The sequence below is a fragment of the Alligator mississippiensis genome, chromosome 1 (assembly GCF_030867095.1).
Source record: "Alligator mississippiensis isolate rAllMis1 chromosome 1, rAllMis1, whole genome shotgun sequence".
In the NCBI taxonomy this organism is placed as follows: domain Eukaryota; kingdom Metazoa; phylum Chordata; order Crocodylia; family Alligatoridae; genus Alligator; species Alligator mississippiensis.
Window position 1 is genome coordinate 220886275 of NC_081824.1, and position 23627 is coordinate 220909901.

Sequence of the window (23627 nt, forward strand, 5' to 3'; positions counted from 1 at the left end):
CTGGACCAGCTAGATCAGGCACCAAGTACATTGCATCCAGCATGGGTTAGGGGGGATCTGTGGGCCTGGTCTGGCTTGTGGACTGACCTTCTGTGGGAACAGGTTAATCTGACACTCCTGTACTAAAAGAATGTAACAGGTATATGAACTATGCTAGTAGCAAAACTATAGTTGAAAAGACCAACTGATGTAATAGCAGTGAATGTTGTTTTCTTCTTGAGGTAAGGGTGGGGTTTTGTTTTGCTTTGCTTTTGGTTTTTGTGATTCTCTTTTTTGTACCAACCATGTAGCTGGGAGGGAAGTTGGACAAACTTTTGGCCACAAACTGCAAAGATTGTTTCAGTTCTCACAGCTGTACAGTTGGTTCAATAAAAGATATCACAAAAAAAGAACAGTGACAAGTAGGACTACATGTGGGTGAAGATTGTAGGATCTGATGAAGACTGTCAGACAAAATGAGATTTTCCTAATGTTTTACCTTTAATTGCTTCCTTTCTGTGTATTTAAACTTTGCATCTTTTTGTCTTAGAGTATCTTTGCCCTGAAGCTTGAAATTTTTCCGTTGAATATAGTTGACTCTGGATGTTAGAGGGAAATTGACATTCTTGTTTAGATATCTGTCAAATACAGCTTTGCTGGATGCTCGCAGAGTGGTAGCTGTGTGCTAATCATGCTTGATGGTGGTGTTTATACAGGATGTGGAGAGCACCTTGTACGGACTATACTGGCTAGAGAATGTTCACGTGCTTTGCAAACAGAAGATGCCCACCAGGCCCTGCTAGAGACTATGCAAAACAAGTTTATTGGTAAGTATACAAGTTAGTCAGGAAACTGACTAAACCTGTATGATGTAACATTTCTGTTTGAAAAGCAAAGCAGTCTGTTCAAGTATAAATTAGATCTGCATGTTCTGTAATTTCTCGTGAAGCTACATAAAAGTCTTGAAGGTGTAGACAGGTTAAATAGTGCATTGCATTTGGTGAATAATTAGGGGCCACTCGAATTCAGGCTTCAGGGGATTTCAGGGGAAAGCCTGAAATTTTAGTGTTTCTCCAAAGCCCCAATTGCAGTTTGGCTGGAAATGGCCTGAAACTGTGGGGGAGAGGGAGTCTAGGGAAAAAAGCGTTACGCCCCCTGCCCCGCCCCACCCCGCCAAACAAACAAACAAACAAAAAACCAAAAACTTTACCTGAAGTATGGAGAAGAAAGGCAGCAGAGCCCTGGAAACACTGGAAGCCTCGTGTTTTCAGGGGCAGGCTAGTACAGGCTGAGCCCCTACCAGAGCTCAGCCAATCAGGTTGTTTGATTCTGTGCTTTGGCAGGAAATTTAAAAACCTTGCCCAGAGCAGAGCAGGTAAGTACCCCTTGCCCTAGGGGCTGCAGGCATAAGCATGCCAGGTGCCTGCCCCCACAGCCAGCTGTGGGGTGCAGGGTGCCCTTGGTGCAGGGGCTTCCCCTCACCTGATGTAGATTTCCCAAGCCCTGTTTGGCTTTGCTGCCCATGGGAGCAGAGGGGAATTTCTCCCTCCCCTTGTCTGAACAGCAGGGCAGAGCAGGGCTTGCGAAACCTGTGCCGTTCTATAAAAGTTAGCACTCCATGGAAGTTGTTGTTTAATAAAGTTTATTATGGTTTCATTAACCATTCTAAGTGGTAAGCTTTACTTAAAAGTTCTTGCTTAATAAGTGGTGAGCTTTACTTTCTTAAAACAGCTGAAGAACAGCCTGTGTGCTGCTGTCCAATGGTGATCAGCCCCATGGCGGGCTTCCTCAGCCAGAGGCGTGAGAGCCAACCTTGAAAAATGCCTGAAATTTGTTCCAGTGAGCCTGCAGGGAGTCTGCTTTGCCCCCACCACTGAATTACGGTTGTCCCTACATATAATTCAGAACTTTTGTAAAACGATTGAAAATGAATGCCCCCCAGAATTTGGGTGTGAAATTTTTACTGTTTATGTTAGTCTTAAGGTTAGGGCATATTAAGGATAGTAGTAAGACTTCTTGATATGTAATAGGCTTGGCAGTATTTTAGTCATAGCCTTTAACATTTTAAAAACACAATTTAAATTGCTACACAGTTGAATGTAGCTGGAGTGTACATTGTGTGTCATCTGTTCAAGTGTACATGCTTTGGGAATGTGGATATTAAAAATGCCTTTTTGAAATTTTTCGTTGTAAGAATGGCACATTTTAATTTCTATTTAGAAAGCACATGTTTAATATCTTTATAATAAAGGTAAAGTACAGATATTTAGGCCTCTAATAATAATAGTTGGAGGTGGTAGATGGGGGGGGGGCAGAGGGGGGGCGGCACTGGAAAAACTGATACGTTTGCCTGGGATTAAGCTGGAAATTTTTGAGCCTGACTGCTGTACTATTTTTTCTTTACTTTTTACTTTATTAGACTTCAGTTATGCTTAAATTTAGGGCAATAATGATGGGTTGGTTATATAGGGTGGCCAGTTTATTGTTTAATATATGCCATTAACTGGAATATCAAGATCAGTTGTGTCTCACTGTAACTGTATATATTATGCTGGCTCATATAGTAACATTGAGGTGAAGCTAATCCTAAACAAGTTGGAAATCTATTAAATAGTGGTAGAACAAGTTCTGAAACCTAAAATACTGCTTGTGATGAGCATACATGACATAAAAAACTGCTTCGTAATCTCAGCATAGATCCTCAGCTATTAATAGTAGATATAAGAGTTTAAGGTTAACGTGAAATTTCACAATCTCTGATTAGAGTAATCTAGAAGCAGAGTAATAGCAAAATCACTTTGTCATAGCTAAGGTGATGCTTAGTCTTGACCAATATTTATAGCTTTTTTGACAGCTTCCTTAGCATTATGTACTTTTGGGAAGTTTGCCTTTAAGAAATAAAGGACTGATATTTTAGAGGCAGGGGTTTAGGTTGTAGCCGTGTTGGTCTAAGGATATAGGCAGACAAGGTTCCTTGGGTGAATTTGATATCTTTTATTAGACCAACCCAAATGGTTGGAGAATAGTTATTAAGCAAGCTTTCGGGTTCAAAAACCCTTCGTCAGGCTAAGGACGCTGCAGCAGTTGCTGCGTGCTCTTCCTGGATGGATGGAATGAAAAGATATTTTAGAGGTAAATTTTAGTAGCGCTTTAAAAGTGAATAAAATATTGTAATTAATAGGATAAGCAGAATGAACTATTAATACTGCTCATAGACATAGTTTATTATTTTATGGTGTGGAAGGCTCTTAATTCAGTTCCATGATCTATGTGTCTTTACAATCTTGTATTCATTCTTGTAAAATGTGCATATAAGCATTCTTGTAAGATGCCACCAGTTCAAGAAGGGACAAAACAAATTCATGGATGATAGATGTATTAATAGCTATGAAATAGAACAGTTAAGGATGTATCCTCTGACATGCCTAAACCAGTGATGGTGTATGCCAGGGAGAGAATGACAGGGCGTTGACATGCTCTCTCTGTAAACCATCTGCTACTGCCTTGTTGGAGGCAAGATATCAGGATGGATGGACCATTGGTCTGACTCAGTATGGTACTACTTAGGCTATTTTTTGTGTTCGTAACTATGTGTGAATAACCAAGATCAGTAATAGATACCCTAGGTCAGGATAAAACCATTTATCAGCCATAGTTCTCCTTGCATGAATGGGAGAAAAGATAGGCCTTGCAACATGCAGAGAAGAGAAAGCATCTAGGGCTGGGGTGGGCGAAATACGGCCTGTGGGCAGAGGGACTTTGTCTGGCCTATGGTGGGTCCCTTGGTCCTGCCTGGCCCAGGCACCAGCCAGCCCATGGCATGTCCTGCTGCCCCCTGGGCACGCAGCAGGGCTGGGGTGGCTCCACAGCTGGACTTCCGTTCTAAGCAGTCCAGGAGGAAGCGGCTCCTTCCTGTATCAAGCAGTAGATTCTGTGCTGCTGCCGCTGCTGCTCAGTATGGCCGGGTGAGTCCAAAGCAGGCATGGGTGGGGCAGGCTGGGTTGGGGCTGTGCACACAGGTTGCAGCTGATCTGGAGCTGGTCTGTTTTGCTGGACTGAGTCTGAAGTGGATGCAGAGTCGGCTGGGGTCAGAGTTGCGTGTGCTGGTCCCTGCCAGTATCACGGGGCTGGTACCAGCAGCAGCAGCAGCCAGAAGTAACCAGTCACCGTCTGGGCTGCCTCAAAAGGCAGGGTGGGCCGGGGTTGGGGCTAGGGCTGTGCTCTGTTGACAATGGTGTGCGGGCTCCAGGCTGTTTTTGGATGGAGGTGGGGCAGGAGAAGGTGCTGATCAGCCTATGGCAGCTCCCTAGAACTGCCTGTGTGGCCCATGGACCCAAATACTTGCCTGCCTCTGATCTAGAGCCTTGTAAGAAAGGCTGTGCCTTTTGCATAATACTGAATTCATGTTGAGCACTGGCTTTGTCAGGTAATTATTGTATTGTAGTAGTGCCTAGGACCCCCAGGCATTGGCTAGATCCCATTTTGTTAGTGTTCATACTATCAGGAAACAAATTAAAAACCAAGTCCCTGTCCCCAACCTGGTTTCAATCTAAAGTTGCACAAATATGCTATTAGCATATTTAACCTATTCCAAGCCTATAGACCCCAAATGAGAAGCAATTGGCCAAAGAAAATCAAGGATATTGTAGAGAGAACACAGCTGTGCTGTAGTGTCGTGATCTAATTCAGAGTAATAATGTTAGGAAGGTGGGCAAAAGCTGCATATATTGATTTTAACTTTATCTTAAGAATTGGTTCTTGGTTGTTTTGTCTTTCTAGAATAGAAATAAAGCACATGGAAAGCTTAAATATAGGCCACTTGAAGACAGTGTCAGCTGTCTGAAATTTCTATGCTACTATTTAAAATAAGAGAATTTGCAAGACCCAGAACTTTGCTTTGATTTACTGTAAGAAGGATAAAAGAGAAAATAGAAACTGCCTGTATGTATTTTAACCACTAGCACACAAAATAAGAAAAATGCTCACAAAAATCATTTTTTTTAGTAATACTTCATGCAAACCAGCTGATTGTAGACCACAAGTTGGTTAAGTAGTAAAAGAGGGTGGGAGTGTAAAAATAGATTTATTTTTCCTTAATGACTGTAAGTAAAAATACTCTTTCTATGATCCCTCAGTAACTTTTTATTATTCATTGGTGATAAAGAAATATTTGATCAATTTTAAATGGAAACTACTCATGTGGCATATGAATTCACTGTGAAATCTCATAAATCTAATATCTGTATTGAAGACAGTACAGTGAATATTACTTAGTGGGCAGATCAGGGACAACACAATGAGCAGCACAATGGCAGGTAGGGGAGGAAGCAGAAAGCAGAGCAGCAGATTGGGCAGAGGAAGGGGATTGGAGTGGCACTGAAGGGGGTGCAGGGCTAATTTATGACATGCCTGCCAAAAACGTTTGCTTCCCCTAGACTTAGCTTTTTTCTGCTCAGCCTGTCAACTGTTACAGCATGCTAGTACTAGTAATGAGAAATGAAATTTTTGATTCTGTGATGACTAGTAAACTGTAACCACTTAATATTCTTAAACTCAAGATGGGCAAGCCCCATTTTATCTCTGCTGTACACACTGAGGCATGGCACACAGCAAAAGCAAGTGAAAGGCAGGAAAGAGAAGAATGAAACCAGAGTAAGAATTGGACCTAGATTCTGTAGAAACCAAGGCTGTCTCCATCTAGGTTTTATTTCTAGCATAATCTTTGACATGGAACATAAATGTGTACTTTTTAAATGATTTTTCCAAATTTAGGACTTTTTGAACCGACCCTTCCTCATTTGCCAAGGAGTTTGCTGCATTTTGGTTTCTTCTGATGGCTGTCCTTTAGTGTTTCAGAACAGACGCATGTACCTGGCTATAGCCCTCATCAAACTTGATTTGTAGAAGTATGATGCTCTGCATTATTAGTGGGCTGTCCTGATACTATCAGATAACAGGACAAGTGGTACTATGCATCCTTTCTCTGTTGGTCTAGGTCAGGGCTGTCCAGTTTATTTGGCTTCTCATAAGATGGATTATCCACCTCCTGGCACTATGGTGGCAGTTTGTCAGTACAGCTTCTGGAGCCCGTGTGTTGTCCCACGATTTCCATTCCCCACTCTGTTCCTCCTGGGCTTTTTCTTGTGCTGCTGTCAGTGGTGATGTAAGACTGGATTTGGTGGCAGGCAAAGGAACGGGGAAGGAGTAAGCAGCAGCATTCACTCCCTGGGTCCCAGAGCTGCGCAGTCAATCCCTGGAGGCCACAGTTTAAGCTCTCACAGGTTCATGCAGCCTATCGGCTGCCATTATGACATGGTCTAGATGATAAGGGCCTAGATGATTTTGCAAACTAATAGTCCTCTATGAACCCCATTGCTGTATGTATGTTTAAGAGGAGAGAAAAAAAGGTAGCTTTGGAGGATGTCGTGAATGAAATAAAAGTAAAACTGATGCAATCCTGAAGAACAAATGGGGAGGTGGATGAGGAGCTGAAAACAGTCATAAAATAATCTTGAATTGCATTAAAAGCAGGGTATGGTGTTAAAAAACAAATACAAGTTTCACAAACTAGTTTAATTGAAACCACACTGGAAACAGAAAACTGAAACCAGCAAGATATATGAGGAAAAAAGTGAAATGAGACAAGAAAATAAAGGCATGATACTTGTATTCAGTTTATAGCAAAACATCTAATGAAACAAACACCATCAGAATTTATTTCTCTAGCACTTTTTATTTTGTGGATTTTGTCATTTGTACATGTGGGTAGGCGCACACCATTAAAACTTGAGGAGATGGGTCATATTTTGTGACAGGATATCTGTGGTCTTTTGTCTTACATTGTCCTCTATCCTAGTCGCACATTAAACTGACTCCTCCAAAAGCAGCTGTGCATTTTAGTGACTAATGGGGAAAAACATCCTGCTACATGAAAAATTTGGTTGCAGTCATATATAAATAACCTGGCTAGTCTATATAGGAAGAACAGAAGGATCATTCAAGAGTGACAAACGTGGGGCTATGTAAGTGAGACAGTTTGTGGTTTTGCAAAGTGGAAATACAGTCCCTTTGGAAATAAGTGTTTATATTGTTAAGTTAGCAAGTTTTAAAATGGTCTACTACTGTCTAAAGACTTAGAATCCTTCCTGAGCATGAAATCATTGAAATGCAAGGAACTAGGAGTCAGATAATTGTGTTCTGTCCTTGGCTTTCTTTCAGGATTCCTGTGTGATTTTAAACTAGTCACTTATCTCAATTTCTTTCTGATGCAGAACATTAGACTTCTACAAATTAAATTTGTACAAGGATTACAGGTTTGTCTATTATGAAACATAAAAGGACAGCCATCCAGAAAAACTGTTTGAGTGACATTAGGAAATTTGATTCATAATCGAATGTTGAAAGATGCAAAGTAGGGGTGCATCAATAAAGACGTTTTGGGTCGATACTGATGGCTGATTTATTAACAAGCCATATTGACTGATACTGATCCAATTGCCAATATGCAGCCCAGCAACTTGGAGAGCAGCATCTGGCTGGTAAGTCTGTTGCTGGGGGAAGGGGCAGGGGGTGGGAAGAGGGTGGGGGGGCAGATGGAGGCCCCTGTGTTAAGGGAGGAGGGGAATGGGCTGGGGTGGGCACTGCTCAGCTGGGATGGGACTTGGGACGGAGCTGTGAGCGGCTGGTCTGGGGGGTGCGGGGAGGGCTGTGGTGGCTCCTGCTGCTGTGCGCATCCCCAGGGAAGGCATGAGGGGCGTGTGCCCCATTGGATCTGTGCACAGGGCGAGAGTGGGCTGTCACTGGGCTGGGGCCGGCGGCAGGACCGGGCTTTTCCTGGTGGGGGTGCTGGGCCGGAGCTGTGCTTGGAGTGGGCAGTGGCTATGGCCACCCCAGAATTCACTGTATCCTTCCTCCCAGTGCTGCCTCTGCTTGCCCCAAGTGCAGCCCCAGCCCAGCCCCCCTACTGGGAAGAGCCAGGCACTGGTCCCAGCGTACAGCAGCAGCCTGCCCTCGCCCCATAAACAAATCTGGGAGGCACACGCCCCCTCCCCTGGAGGTGCACGCAGTGCTGGGAGCTGCCCCCCCCTGCAATCCCCGGATGAGTTTTTTGGTGCTCTGTTCTGTGCTCTGCCCCAGCTGGGGAGCACCTGCTTCTGCCTCAGCTCCCCTTCTCTCTTGCCATGGGGCCTCGATCTGCCCCCCGGAACCCTGTGTGCATGCAGTGTCTGCCAACATGCACGTGGCATTTATCGGCGACATTATCAGCGACATCAGTCAAGCCAAGCCGATTGCCAACGTCAATTTTCCTTTTATCTATGCTGATACGATACAGACTGAAGTATCAGTGCACCTCGAATTCAGAGTAGAATAGTTGAAAAGTTTTTGATTAAGGAAGTGGTTAATACCTAAAAGGTGATTATAAAGAGGATAGAGAGAGATGTTTTCGTGGTTGTAGGGGACAGGTCTAGGAGCAATGGCCTCACACTGCAGCAGACAAAATTTAGGTCAGAAAACTGTTCTGATTTAAGAGTAGTTAAGAATTGGAAAAGGCTACCTAGAAAACCTATGGAACCTCCATCCCCAAAAGTTTTCAAGAGCAGTTTAGATGAATACTTGACTGGGGTGGTTTAGTTAGGGATGATCCTGCCTTGAGCAGAGGGTTGTACTAGTCAATTGTATGGGTTCCTTTGTAGCCCCACTTTCCTGTGATCCTTCCTATGCCTTTTTAAGAGATGTGTCTGCTAATGTTATAATATTCAGACCCTATACCAGTTAAAATCTATGTACAGTGTATTCAGATTAACTGCATGACAAAAAATACTTACTACATGTTGTTTTATGCTAACCGCTGACACTGTTTTATAATAATATCTCTGAAAGATTATTGGTTGAAGAATACAGAAAACCCATCTGAATATCATTGCTTCCAATGACCTTTTGCTAGGAGTCTCAAGTCCCCAGTTTCAGAAGCCTGCAGTAATCTTAAAAATGGAGCACAAAATTTAATTCTTTCAAGGATATTACCCCTGGGGTGAAAAAGGTTTAAAATATTAAGCTTACACTAAGTATCACTCTCTTGTGAACTTCCACAGATGTTGACTTTACTTGATACCTTAAGATGTACCATATGATGTAGATTTTCTTTTTGCTGTGAAATAAGTGGCTAAAGTAGGTTAATAGCTTACTGTAGACAGCATAGCTTGTTCTCTTGATACTTTTTCTTAAATCCATATTTTGTGGTCTCATAAAATTTCTACTAAAATAGTTTTGGGCCAAGGTAGAAAGAATGGCCAGAAAGTCAGAAGAGAAAATGTAGTTTAGTTGTATTGGACCAATGAATAGCTAGCTGGTTTTCACCTTTGCCATCAGATCCTTGCTTCCCGTTTACAAAATTCTTATTCTCCACAAACCTGTAGGAATTATTCCAACTAGGGAATGCCTGGCTTAGATACTTGGAACTGTTTTAAGCAGCAAGTGACGAGCAAACTGATGGAAGATGTGGTTCCCTTATTCTTTTTTAGAGCCAAAATATTATGGTAAAGCATGGTTGAGAGTTAAGTTGGAAGTGGGGGAAATTTTAAAATATAGAACGGGTTTGGTACATCAGGTAGATAGAAGAATAGTAGAGAATTGCTTGGAGAATAAAGATGGTGTTCTAGAAACATAAATACTTTTCATACAAAAGAATGGGGGATTTTGTTACTCATCATTCCTTTCAAATGTAGCCAAGTTTGTGGAATGCAGACTTGAGAATAAGTGTTTGTACCATTTCGTAGGCGGGAGATTTGGGTTGCTAACAATGGAAATAATAATAAAAAAAAGAGAACACTTTGAACTACAATTCATAAAGTATTACAGAAAAAAAAAAAGTGAAAGCCACAAATGGTATTTGTTGTGCTGTAAGAGGAAAAAATATAAATATTTAAAATTTTTTTTGCTATGGTTACTGAATGTTTTTAGGGGCTTGTGTATACAAAGTAACTTCTCGTTTGTGATTATGGGAAACAATGTATATACAGGGTTAGGTAAAATTAACTGTAGTGTTATACAAACCAATTAAAAATCAAATTATATGACTAAGGTAAGGTCAGCCTTACAGAAGCTAGGATCTTAAAAACTTGAAGAATTTCCATTCAGTCTATGGAATGGAGTAGCAACCCCATTAGAAGTACTGGTGGGTGATCTTTTGGTTATTAGAGGATGGTCAGTTTCCATTCTTATATTCCTGGTCCTTTCCTTTGCATTTGTTCCTGCATTTGCTTCTGTCCCATTTGACAGAGGTTGTAGAGGTCAAGAGAAATGCTTTAAAAATTGTTTGTTCTTTCTTGCGCTGTCTGAAGACTATAGATGGAAAAGGGTCAGCCTCAGGGGATTAGTTCCTATTTTTATGGAACAGGCATGTAATGACTGGGAAAAAGTGACATGCAGATATGACATAGTGCAGATGAGAATCTGAAGACTTTGCATGTGCACAAAGGCCCTGATTTTATTCCACCTGTTTGGTGTGTAAGTGGATTTATGTGCCTAAGTGCAATTCTTTTCCATCAAGTCCCTGAAAAACTGTTAATACAAAAGATGGGTCCTTTTCCTTCTCCTTGCTTTTTTGTAATTTCATCATAGGGGTTAGATGACAACTTGTTACAAAAGTGAATGCAATGTGGATTTTCAGGGAATTGAAACAGGATGGAAAAGAATCACACTTTAGTGCCTAAGTTCATTTAGACAACCAATAGGTGAAATAGGATTTGTCGTTTGTGGTAACGTATCAGCTTATGCCTTGAGCATTCTGTCTCAAGGTGCTCTTGGCAAATGTTAGATTTACAAGCTGAATAAGGAGTTCATCCCACTCTCACTACAAATGGTGACATACTGCATGTTTGGTGAATTCATGGCTCCATCAAATGAAAAACCAGCCACAAAGATGTTTGGCATAAAATGTAGAACATATTTGATTGGTTTTTCATTTGATGGCTCTGTGAATTCGCTGAAAGTGTAGCATGTGCTGCTCTGGTCTGATGCTAACAATCAGTTGATTGTCAGTATTGGGTTGGGACGCTCTGGATCCCCAGCTGACCCAGCCTCATCTCCAGTATGGAGCAGGGGATAGCCCCAGGACCTAGGGTTCTGCTGGCCCCATTGCAATGATCAGCTGAGTTTTGGGATGGGGTATGGCACAGCTTCTGCTGTCCAATACCTAGGAGCCTGGACCAGCCTTGTGCCAGATCCTGATGAAGGTTTGGGCACAGGGTGTCCCCATCTCTAAAAACCATTTGTGCTGCCTGGCTGAGCTACATGTGTGGTGCAATTCTTGTTCTGGGAAGGCAGAATGAGGAAATGTGTGTGTGCGTGTGTGCATGCGCGCATACTCACGCATGCACTATTTTCCAGATCTTGTCTGTCCCATGGAGGAGGGGAAGAAGCTCAGCCAAAAGCTACTGCCAATTCAGCAGCAGCTCTGAGAGGGTTAAACCTTTAGCCACAGAGCTACAGGGGATGTGGGAGTGCAGCTGAGGAGTGGAATCTGCCTCACCTGTGGCTTGTAGTTCATCATGGAGTCAAGCCTCGGCATTGTAGGCCATTCTAGCATTCTCATGCCTCCCATCCAGTGTGGAGATTAGTTTCCTTGCTTCCCTTGCCTCCTTCCTTAATAAGACAAGCTATGAAAGAATTTGAGGAGAAACTTGCTTGAGACATAAAAGGTAACAATAGATTTTCTTTTTAAGTACATTAGAAGCAGAAGATGTGCTAAGGAGTCAGTTGGGCCTTTGGATGATCAGAGTGTGAAAAGGTGCTAAAGGATGATGGGGCCATTTCTGAGAAACTACTAAATGCATTCTTTGCAGCTGTCTTCACTGTGGAAGATCTTAGGGAAATTCCCTCATTACATCCACTCCTCTCTAGGGACAAGTCAGTGGAGCTGACCCAAACTGAGGTTTCAGTAGATGAAGTCATAGAGGAAGTTGATAAACTGAACAGTAGCAAATCACTAGAACCTGCTAGCATTCACTCTAGAGCCTGAAGGAGCTCAGATTGGAAACTGCCATGCTCTTAATTTTAGTATGTAGCCTGTCACTAAAAAACAGCCTCAGTATCAGAGGTCTGGAGGGTTGCCAATGAGACATCAGTAGAGGTAGTCCTCGACTTACGACGGTTCAAGTTGCAACGAACCACAGTTATGACGTTTGTAAATTGACACCTGGGTTTTGAAGTTCTGACATGGGTTTCAACTTTACAACGCTGAATGCTGGATACAGGTCTTTTGGTGGAAGGGGAGGGGGAAAGAAAGGGCTGTGGGGGGAATAGATCAGGACCCCTGCAGGAGGTGGGGCTGGGCAGGGGGTGGGGCAAATGCTGCCCAGCTGGGGCTGCACTGGGCTCTGGGAGTTGGGGCTAATGGTGGCAGGAGAAGCTGCAGCTTGTCCAGCTGCTCCCCCAGCTGCCCCTGCTGGGGCAAAGCAGGCAGTGCCAGGGCTGTGCCAGACAACCACAGGAGAAGCCACAGCTCATCCGGCTGGTTTCCCGACTGCTCCCACTGGGGTGAGGCAGGTAGTGCTGGGGCTGAGCCAGGCAGCTACAGGAGAAACCGTGGCCTGTCCAGCATCTCCTGATGCTTGTCCAGGAGGGCATGGGGGGTGGGGAGGAACATGTGACCCTGAGATCTGGTCTGGTCAGGGAAGGGTGGGCTGCGCTTGGGGCAGATCCGGGGCCCCTCCTCCCCCCCCCCTTCCCTCCCCTTCCAGACACATGGTCAGAGCAGCAGCATGCCACTCATCTGGGAGCCATTTACTAGACATCTTCTCTGGTGCTCACTGATTGCTGCTGCTGCCACTACAGCACTATGGTATTGTACCTGTACTGAATAAAGAATAAGTCCCAGTACTATACAGTACAGTACTTTACAACAAGTTCATTGCACTGCCCATGTGCTGTTCGGTTTCCAAACTTTTTCCAAACTGCCCATAATAATGGCAGAAAAGCATAAATGTGGTGGAAGTGATGTTTCTTCTTCTAAGAAACATAGAACAATTACTATGGAAACAAAAATGGAAATGATTAAGAGGTCTGAAAAAAGTGAGACCCCAACTGAAATGGGTTGAGCTTTGGATATCCCCCAAATGACTATTGTGACCATCCTGAAAGACAAGGCAAGAATTCAGGAGCATGCTAAGGACTCAGCTCCTATGCACTCAACTGTGTTAACTAAGCAGCGTGTTGGACTTATTGCTAAGGTTGAGAAATTGTTAATCATTTGGCTGGAGGGTCAAAATAAGCGCTATGTTCCTGTGAATTTAGGCATCATTCAGGAAAAGGCTAAGAGTCTTTATGATGCTCTAAAGAAACAAGAGGGGGAGAGTTTTAATGCTGAGCCTTTTACTGCAAGTAGGGGATGGTTTATGCGTTTTAAAGCCAGGGCCAATTTGCATAACAGCAAGGTTCATGTGACATTGGTTAGGCTGCAGTTGGAGTACTATGTCCAGTTCTGGGCGCCGCACTTCAGGATGGATGTGGACAGCATCGAGAGGGTCCAAAAGGAGGGCCACTCGCATGATCGGGGGAAGCAGGGCAGACCCTACGAGGAGAGGCTATGGGACCTGAACCTGTTCAGCCTTCACAAGAGAAGGCTGAGAGAGGATCTGGTGGCTGTCTATAAATTTATCAAGGGGGACCAGTGGGGAACGGGAGAGTCCCTGTTCCCCCAAGCACTACCAGGAGTAACTAGGAATAACGGCCATAAGTTGACGGAGAGTAGGTTCAGGCTAGACATCAGGAAGCACTACTTCACAGTCAGGGCGGCTAGGATCTGGAACCAACTTCCAAGGGAAGTGGTGCTTGCTCCTACCATGGGGGTCTTCAGAAGGAGGCTAGATAATCACCTTGCCAGGGTCGTTTGACCCCAGCATTCTTTCCTGCCCATGGCAGGGGGTCAGACTTGATGATCTGCTCAGGTCCCTTCTGACCCTACCAACTATGAAACTATAAGGTCTCAGGTGAAGCGGCCAGTGCTGGCAGCTCGTGCTTTTCCTGAGACATTGGCTGAAGTCATTGAAGAGAGTGGCTATTGTGCTCAGCAAGTTTTTAATGTTGACAAAACTGGACTCTTTTGGGGAAAAAAATACTGATGAGAACCTACATTGCCAAAGAGGAGAAATCCATGCCAGGGTACAAAGCTGCTAAAGATAGGCGCACTCTTTTGCTTGGTGCCAATGCTGCAGGTGACTTTAAACTTAAACCTTTACTTGTGTACCGTTCAGAAAAACCCAGAGTTTTCAAGGGACATTCCAAGGCATTTCTCCCAGTGATATAGAAATCTAATCCTAAGGCATGGGTCAATAAGAACAAATGTTGAAATCCTCAACATTTTTGAAGATTGGTTTAATCATCCAAACATCCTTGATGACATGCATCCTGACATCAAAGTGGTGTTTCCTCAACACCACCTCATTGTTGCAACTTATGGACCAGGGGGTAATTGCATCCTTCAGGGCCTTCTATCTTAGGTGCGCATTTGTCTAGGTCATCAGGGCAATTGAGAAGGAAGGTGGACCAACTCTGAAGGAATTCAAATCAAATTTGAATGGTGTTTGGAGAAAATTGTGTCCTAAATTTGTGTCTGACTTCCAAGGCTTTACAGACGCTGTTGAAGAGGTGACCAAAAATGTTGTTGAAATGGGCAAAGAACTTAACTTAGACGTTGCACCAGAAGATGTTGATGAGTTGGTGGCATCCCATTCTGAAAAATTAACCAATGAGGACCTCATTGAATTGGAACAGCAAAAAGTGGCAGAGGAAGAAGATGCATCCTCTGTTGAAGAGACTCCTCCTCGTAAAGTCTTGACAACAAAAGTGTTGGCCGAGGCCTTTCAACATTTGGAAGCTGCCATGTCCCTGTTTGAGGAACATGACCCCGACATTGAACTCAGTGCATCGGTGAATAGGGGCATATTCAGCATGTACAGCTGCTACAGAGAAAATTACAAGCAAAAGAGAACATCTGTCCAGACTTCCTTGCACACTTTCTTTAAGAAAGCAGACAAGACTCCAGGAAAACCTGCAGCCAAGACTCCTGAGAAGACTCCAGCCAAGAACCCTTCAAAAAGTCCAACCAAGAACCCTTCAAAAAGTCCAGCAAAGTCACCTCAAAGAAGTCCTTCCAAATAAATATGATTACTATTTACGATATAAATACATAAATAAATGCATACAAACAAGTAATATAGCTACATTTAGTTATTTTATATAATTGATTGAGTACTGTACAAAATTGTGGGTTATTTTGGGTGAAAATAGAATATCAGGCCTTGGTTCAGAAACCAGTCCCCCATTTATATAACGTTGTTTCCTGTGGGAAATTGGTTCCAAGTTGCAACGTTTCGATTTAAGGTGCGGTTTTCAGGAACCAATTATGTCGTAAGTCTGAGGACTGCCTGCATTTAGAAAAGGCTTTAAAGGGGACACAGGAAACTACAGGCCAGTGAGCCTAACTTCTGTTCCTGGAAAACTGGTAGAAACAACAATAACAAAAAAAGAATTGTTCAGCACGTGGATGAATTTAACTTGCTGGGGAGGAATCAACATGGCTTTATCAAAGGGAAATCATGCCTCGCCAACCTGCTAGACAGGAGTTCTTTGGGGGGGTCAGTAAGTAGGTGGATCATGGAGATTTTAGTTGACAGTATATTGGACTTGCATAAAGCCTTTGACAAGGTCCCCCTTTAGAGAGTCTTAACTAAATCAGATAGTCATGGATTATATCTACTTGTGGATTAGAAATTAGCTCAGAGATAGAACACAAAGAGCGAGTATAAATGGTCACTTTTCAGGATGGAAAGCAGTAAGCAATGGGGTCCCCAACAGATCTGTTCTGGGACTAGTGCTGTTTAACATATTCATAAGTGATCTGAAAAAGGGGGTGAGAAGTGAGGTGGCCAGATTTGCAGATGATACAAATTTATTCAAAGGGGTAAAGACAAGGGCTCACTGAGAAACTACAGTCTGGTACAATTGAGTGAATGGGCAACTAAATGGCAGATAAGTGTGAAGTGATGCACTTAGGCAAAAATAGCCCAAACAATACTTGTGCTCTGATGGATTCTATATTAGCTATTACCACACAGGGAAGAGATCTGGAAGTCTTTGTGCCATCTAAAAGGCAAACAAAATGTTAGGGATTATTAAGAAGGGAATTGTCAACAAAACAGAAAGTATCATCATGCCCCTTTTATAAATCCATGGTGTGTCCGTACCTTGAAGACTGCCCACTTCTGGTCCCCACACCTCAAAAAGGATAGAGAAGATATAGAGAAGGGCAACAAGGACGATTAGTGGTATGGAGGGTCTTCTGTATGAGGAGAGACTCAAGAGGCTAAGTCTATTCCATTTAGAAAAGAGAAGCTTGAGGGAGGACATGATAAGAGTTTACAAAATACTAAATAGCAAAGAGAAAATAAATAGGGATTTATTATTTACTCTCTCTCAGTATAAGAACTAGGGGTCAGAAAAAGAAACTAGTAGGTAATAAATTTAAAACTAGCAAAGGAAGTTTTTTTTGACACAGCATGCAACTAAATTGTGGAACTCATTGCCACCAGATGTTGTGGAAGCTGACAGTTTAATCAAATTAAAAAAAAAGTGGGGGATTAGACAAATTCTTAGAGGAAAAGGGATATTATTAGCTATTGAGCATGGGAATTAGGGGTACAGTTCTGAATCAGAACTTCCTAGACATTAAAATGCTGGAGGCTGCAAGTGAGAGAGGAACAGTGGAGGGAAAGACCTTGGTCATACACAGCTCACTCTTCCCTTCAATATCCACTCTCTGCTACTGTGTGACACAGGATATTGGACAAGATGGACTTACGGTCTGACCCAGGAAATGACAATTCTTATATTAAATTCTTAAGAGACAGTCCTCAGTTTTGCAGGTCTAATTTTCAAGGAGAAAGGTACATGTGGAATGAAAGTAAATGCAGTATTTATTATTTGGAAAGGGCCAGCACAGAGTATGTGCACCACTGAATTTGGGAGGAGAGAGGTAGTGAAGGGAAAAAGTCTCAGTCCCAGTGTGTCATGTATACTCCCCCCAAGTTAAAGGAAGAGACTGTTCAGAAACAGTAGATAAGAAGCTGCAATGGAATCGTCCCTTCTTTGTGGAATAAAACTGGCTGGAAAAGTAATGGGATTCAATAAAAGCAGTACAGTCTAAAACATTTTGAATCTGTGCTCCTGTGGAACTACAGTTAATGCTTTGTCAAACACTAATGCTTGAAGCAGGGCACCCAGGTAGTGGAGCCAAGTGGTCTGTTTCAACCCTATTACAGGTGGTAGTGATTTATTTAAAGTGAAAATGGGAAATGCCTTATTTTTTCAGTTTTTTAGCTTCTGATTTTTTTTTTCCCCCTGAATTTGAAATCCTATAAAAACCTTGTAAAAAGTATGCTTTGTTTTTAGTAGTGACCTAGAAACACTAATGTGAATTCATATTATTAAACTGGAAAGGAAAAACTTCAAGTAGAGGGCCAGGCCCTGGCAGCACTTACTCCATGCAGTGGTAAATTCGGTTTGAAAAACTACAGTCTACCTTGTATGCTAAGCTCTGGGACTTACTACCATGAAAATAAAACTGCCAAAGGGCTAAGGAGTCCTTGGAGAGCTCCCAGCCTAATTGGTAAAAAAAGCTAGCATTTTTTCTTTTCTTCAGCCCAGGATTTAATTAATAAATGAAACTGTAACTGGACGTTTCAGAATAATTGGCAGGGTCCTCCCTTGTTCCTTTAGGGTATTTACCATCAAAACGACATTGTGTAGTTAGATATTTGTGTGTATGTCTTGCTTTTAAAAATATCGCTCCTAATGTAATGTATGTAGATGAGGAGATACCATCTGTTTAGATGTAAAAAACGTAAATAATAGAACATTTATGAAAGTTTTTTTTAAAGAGCCTTATTCATTGTTCAGCCCTTCGTAGCTAAGGGAACAAGCACAGAATTCCTTGAATTTGAAATCTTTTTTTTAACACATTAGTGCTGCTTGTGTTTCTTGTCTGGTTTTATTTGCTAATAGTGACAAGTGCTAGGAAGCCCATTCCAATCCTGTATTCCTCAAACACATTTTAATAGGCGTTTCAGCAGGCGTTGCTCGTGCTGTTGTATTGAAGGTCCTGCCCTCTTATGTGAACACTGGATTTTTAAATCTGATATTTAAAGTCTGAATCCAGAGTCTTCCTGCAGCTTCTTTGTTTTTAAATTGATGTGGTTTCAATTGCTTTGTCATCCTAAATTTTAAAGGTATGTGGATCCAGATGCTTTCTTGTGCTCAATTAACAAATGAAGGGTGGCTATATTTAGTGCATATCTGTATTATTTAGATTTATAAAATAAAACATTAGCTCCATTTAATGTGCCTCATAGAAGTATGAATAGCTTAGTCATACAGTAGAAAATGCAGCAAATAGTAAGGTTCTTTGAATATATTTAGTAGAACCATAGTCCTAACATAATATGAGAAAGAAATCAACCTGTTTAAAGGTACCGTTAAAAACTAGAGATTTATTAATTTAATTAGGCAAAGGAATAATCTTTCTCTAACATTTTGTAATTAAGAATATATTTTAATTTGACTTTAGTGGTTGACTTGAGTATGCAGTAGGATAGGGGAGTATTGTGTTCCTGATTCAGACAAGTGTAGAAACAGTGTGCAGTTTGCACAAGAAAACAGATTAGAAGATTAAAAAAAAGTACTCAAAAGATTTAGTATCCTGAAAATTGAGGACCTCATCTTAATAGGGTTGAAGAAGCAGGTTTTGCCCAAGAGCAAAACCCAAGAGCTGAGGGCCTGGGGTTCTACCTGGCTTGGAGGTGGGCCAGCGCTAGAGAGCCAAAGGTCCCGGTGGGGGGATCACACCTGAAGGGGTATCAGTTCAGGGAGCTATGTTGCCCGGTATGATGGCAGAAGAGTCTGCCTGAAGGGAGGAATCCAGGTGGGATTCAATAGTAGGATTCTGGGGCCCAGTGTGGAGGCTGGTGATGATGAGAACATCTAGATGCCATCTGCGAGGCTTGGGCTGTAGTGTAGGGGAGGAAAGGAGCCGCAGAAAGCGCCTCCTGGCATCGGGGCAGAGAATGGGCAGCCTCCCTCTTGTTAACATCTAAATTAATTAACAACAAGGCATGGTGGGCGAGAATGCATGTGGTTGGCCCAGGACAGGTGGGCAGGCCACTCTGAGAACGGCCCTGAGCAGGCCTTCTGTACAGGACGCAGTTACCTTATTTGGATGTCTTAATAAATGAGGCTGTTCTGCTGAAAATATTGGATGTCTTTGTTTCAAAATGATGACATTTAATGTAAAATGTCTTAACGTAAAAACTATTTTAGCTGATTACATATGATATGTCACTTTGTGGTGCATCTTGAATTAGTCCTCCAACTTGGAAGTCACTGAGCATCTGTTAGCATGTTGCTTGACTCTCAATTTCTGTTTTAGTTGGCTGTGTTATACATCTTTAAAAAATAAATATATATGAACTAAATTCCCTACCCCAATATGCAGGTGACACTTTCATTACAGAAGATGAAATTTCTATACTCAAGAGCATCTAACGTTAAAATTTGACTCTAAATATGTTGTCCACATTTGTTTCCTTTATTACTTGACAACTCTTCAGTGCAGCTTAATAATTAATTTGATGTTCACTAGAGTTCTTCTGTACAAGAATGCTGATGGCCATCTTTATGCTGAAAAATGAAGATTGTTTGAAACTGGAAATGTTGGAGTCCAGTGCTGAAAAGAGAGTTTATCAACCATGGCAATTCAAAGACAGAATCATTGTCTGAACATTAGGTATTTATTTAAAAACTCTGACCCATGATTTTTATTTTAAATTCAGTCCAAACGCACCCCCATGGTTTGCAAGCTTATGCATCTCCCTGTGCCAAAAAACAAATCCTATTTGTTATTCAACCACTTCATTTATATTTGCAAACAAATGCAAGTGCTTGGCAGATGCTTTAGCGAGGACAATTTGAAAATGTGGGTTGTGTACAGTCAGATCATCTTCTACAGCTGAACTACAGTGTAAAAAAAAGTTTAAGAATATAAGCAGAAATGAAACTAACTGGCTTGCTCTGAATAATGTGTTGTCATTATACTGCTAGATATCAATAGTTCTTTAAAGTGACATCAAGCCCATCACCAGTAAATGCTAATTTCTGTTTGATGTGTATTAGGAACTTTTAAAACAATACATAACTATACTGTGCATTTTAAAAGAATTATTGTATTTGCCATCAGATTAATTAGCCCCACATTTTGGCTTTTTCTCTGGAGCACTATAGTTTTCCAAAGTCGACACAAAGGAAGTAATCTGAAGTATGGGAAGAATTCTGGGCAGGGCTGAGGCTGGAAGCATAGGGTACTTTTACACATGCTCGGACCCATCCTGATTAGAACGCATCGAAGCAGACTCGATTAATTGAGCATGCTGGAGTGTTTGAAACGGAGCTCCCCAGCATGCTGCAGTGTCTCCCATTTTCAGTGTCCCGTATTTCAAAATGGCAGCAGAGGCACTTTAACTAAATCTCATTGAGTGATCTTTAGCTAGAGTGCTCCGCCACTATTTTGAAACACAGGACACTGAATACATGAGATACTGGGGGCATTTTATTTATAGTGGCTCCCACTCTAATTGGAACATCCCCCGCACCACCCTAGAGCACATATATAGGCACCCATAGTGGGCAGTACATTTGCAGCAGACTCTGAGGTTGAAAGTGCCATTAAATATGTCTGTACAGCACTTTTGCTGTGATGGGACCCAGACAACTTGAAGCCTCTAGATCAGGGGTTAATCATCCAACTTGTGGGCAAATTCCAGCTCCTGGGGCTATCTCATTGAGCCTGTGGGGCATCTAGAGGAGTTGGGCATTCAGGTGCAGGTTGAATGGACTTAGGACCTGCTGTCAAATTCTAGGTTATGGAGCCCTGTTAGGGATATGTTTTGCCAGTGATGGGGCGAGCAGTGGCAGTGTTAACCTTCATGGCTCCTTGCTGCTGGAAGTAGGTCTGGATCGAACCTGTGAGTGAACACCGTAGTTCAGTTCTGGAGTGGGGAGGAGGAGGGAAGGCAAATAAGTTTGACACCCTTGCTCTAGTTTCTATTGGCATTGAAGACTTTATTTCAAAGCATTTTGGAGGAAGCAAGATCCAATCACAGTACAGTTTTTTTTGCTTTTTTGGGGGGGAGGGGGAATTGAAACAGTTCAGAAGATCACACATTGTTTAATTGAAACTTGTCAAAAGAAAATCTAAATGTTTTTCAAAGACAACAGGAACAGTAATTTGTGTACGTATAAAATGCCAAGCAAAAACATTTTTATAATGCCAGATTACAAGTCTTGTTCTGCAGGAAACTGCAGCTTTACTTTGATTCAAGAAGAAAAGAATATTGAAATGTTGACATGGGTTTAAACAGACATCCATTTCTCCCAGGAGAGGGAGCCTTTTGTCCTGGGATCCTATAGAAGTATGAGACCATTGCTCTCTCTTAAATGCCTATGAAGTACCTGCAATCCTCTTCTCTCCTTCCCCCAACCCCTTTCCCACACACACAGTATTGTGTACTCTGTAAACTAGTCTCAGCTTATTCAAATTAATTGTGCTTCATTCCAGGAACAAGCCTGTCTGAAGGGCAGCACTGTAGCTTTGAAGGGTTATGTGTATAAAAAACTGTGCCTTAAGTTTTTGCTGGTATCAGTCAGGACCTACTCAAATGAGGTGTTCAGTTTAAAGTGTTTGAAACCAAACTGAATGCAGAACAAAGATTCTAGTTCTCAACCTTCTCCATATTACAGTGTGAATTGTAATGGAAGAACCCTGACCCTTCCCTGTGAAGTCCCTAGATCCCTGCTGTGCAACAGTGCAGTGGAAAAGGAATACCCAAATCAGTGCATTTTGTAGTCCACAGGGCAGTGTAAACTCTTGCAGATCTCCCAGATATTGCTGTCATAAGAAACTGTAGCTATGCACAGAGAATGCAAGAGAAGAGAGAGGCAAGACTTACCCTTTCAAATACCATTAGTACTTTTATTTTGGCCTTAATAAGAACCAAAGACAAAATTTAAATTAAACTTCTGTTTATAGCTGTTACTGTATATTTCTCCAGTAGGTTTTTGAGGTTAATCCTATGCCACTGCCTCATTTTGTAAACCTGAAAAGTTGTAGTGCACCTGTCTAAAACTGGGTGTAATGTTTGCCTGTCCCAAGGGATGATAAGACATAGCTAGGTAATGCCTGTAAAATGCTGTGAGCTTGTAATTGTTAGAAGTGCTTTATTAATTCAAAGTACAGCCTTTTTCTTTTGTCTAGTGGATTATCTGAAAGGTTTGGTTGTCACAATACTATTTCAAATTCAGAGTAATAAACATTCTTGCATATGTGCAATCAAGGACCATTTTGGCCTAACTAACTTGTTACATTTGTATTTAATTCTGTGTCGTAAGGCATTTAGGTCATAGTTAAACCATAATACTTTCCATGTTTAAAGATGTAAGATTTTCATTTCAAGTCACAACACACATAAAGGGATGCTTAAATTTTATTTAGCTAATTTTAAAATTCTTGCAGCTTCTGATAGAATTCAGTTTAAATAGTATGCTTTCAATTTAAAAAGACATGTTTAAAAAAGGAATGCATCATGGTTTTTGCTTCTGTTATAAGGCAGAAGTTCCTCAGCAAGGTAGAAACTACTATACAGGAAAACAATCACGGACTGCACGCTTTTATTCTTCAGTGCTTTCAAATGGGGAAAGCAAACAAAAAGGAAAAATGGCCAAAAACATTCTAATTTTACTCTGCTATGACCATTTTAAGTATTACTCAGAAATATAGATGTGCCAGAATATTCCAAAAAAAAGTTTGACAGGCTTTCTAATGGTTATTTTGATTCTCAAATCTGACAAGAAGATAATGTTCAATTTTGAACTCTCTTCATGAGAGGACTAATGGACGTAGGGTCACAAAACTTGAATTTTCAAATCTTTGACTTATTTTTGTTTAAGGTGCTGGCAGAGGTAGCATGAATGTGTGTGTGTGTGTTAAATAACATGATATACAATGTCTTTTAAAGATACCATTTTGTGTGTATTATGCACAAGTATTGTTGGGCTAGTAAATGGTCTTAGGTATTCCAATTTAAATCCGGAGCAACATGAGTGTTTTTCTGGAATTACATTGTGATCAACATGAGAAATAAACTTACTAACTGGACTTGATTTGTTATATGTATGTGTGCACGTGGACATATGCTTCAGTACCTCTCAAGGCTCACTTTTGCTAGCTGATTTACTGGGGATTGACCTCCTATATCAGGGGTAAGCAAAATGCGGCCCACAGGCTGGATGCAGCCCACCAGGCTATTCTGTCCAGCCCGTGGGGCCCCTAAAAAGTTTAGAAAATTAATATTAATCTGCCCCTGACTGCCAGTCATGTGGCCCTCGATGGCATGCTAAAACTCAGTAAGCAGCCCTCCGCCTGAAATAATTGCCTGCCTCTGTCCTACATCCACATGGAATATTTTTTACTTCACTCCATGCTGTTCTAGTGGTGGGTTGCCAGATTAACGTGAGAAAAGATAGAGGTAGTTAGCTATGTTAGT

The 23627-nt window shown here is 41.8% G+C and overlaps 1 protein-coding gene across 4 annotated transcripts in view; it reads left to right on the top strand.

Annotated features, from left to right (window-relative positions):
* Nucleotides 1-23627, top strand: part of TASP1 (taspase 1) — a 161668-nt gene that overhangs the window by 98040 nt on the left and 40001 nt on the right. For 2 of the 4 annotated variants that reach the window (XM_006260835.3, XM_019500828.2), the window contains one exon: nt 696-806. The exons of 1 other annotated variant lie outside the window; for it this stretch is intronic. In XM_006260835.3, the coding sequence (XP_006260897.1) occupies nt 696-806 (111 nt within the window). Of the gene's footprint in view, nt 1-695; nt 807-1710; nt 2119-23627 lie in introns of those variants that run through there. One more of the 4 variants, XM_019500827.2, reaches the window with a different exon arrangement.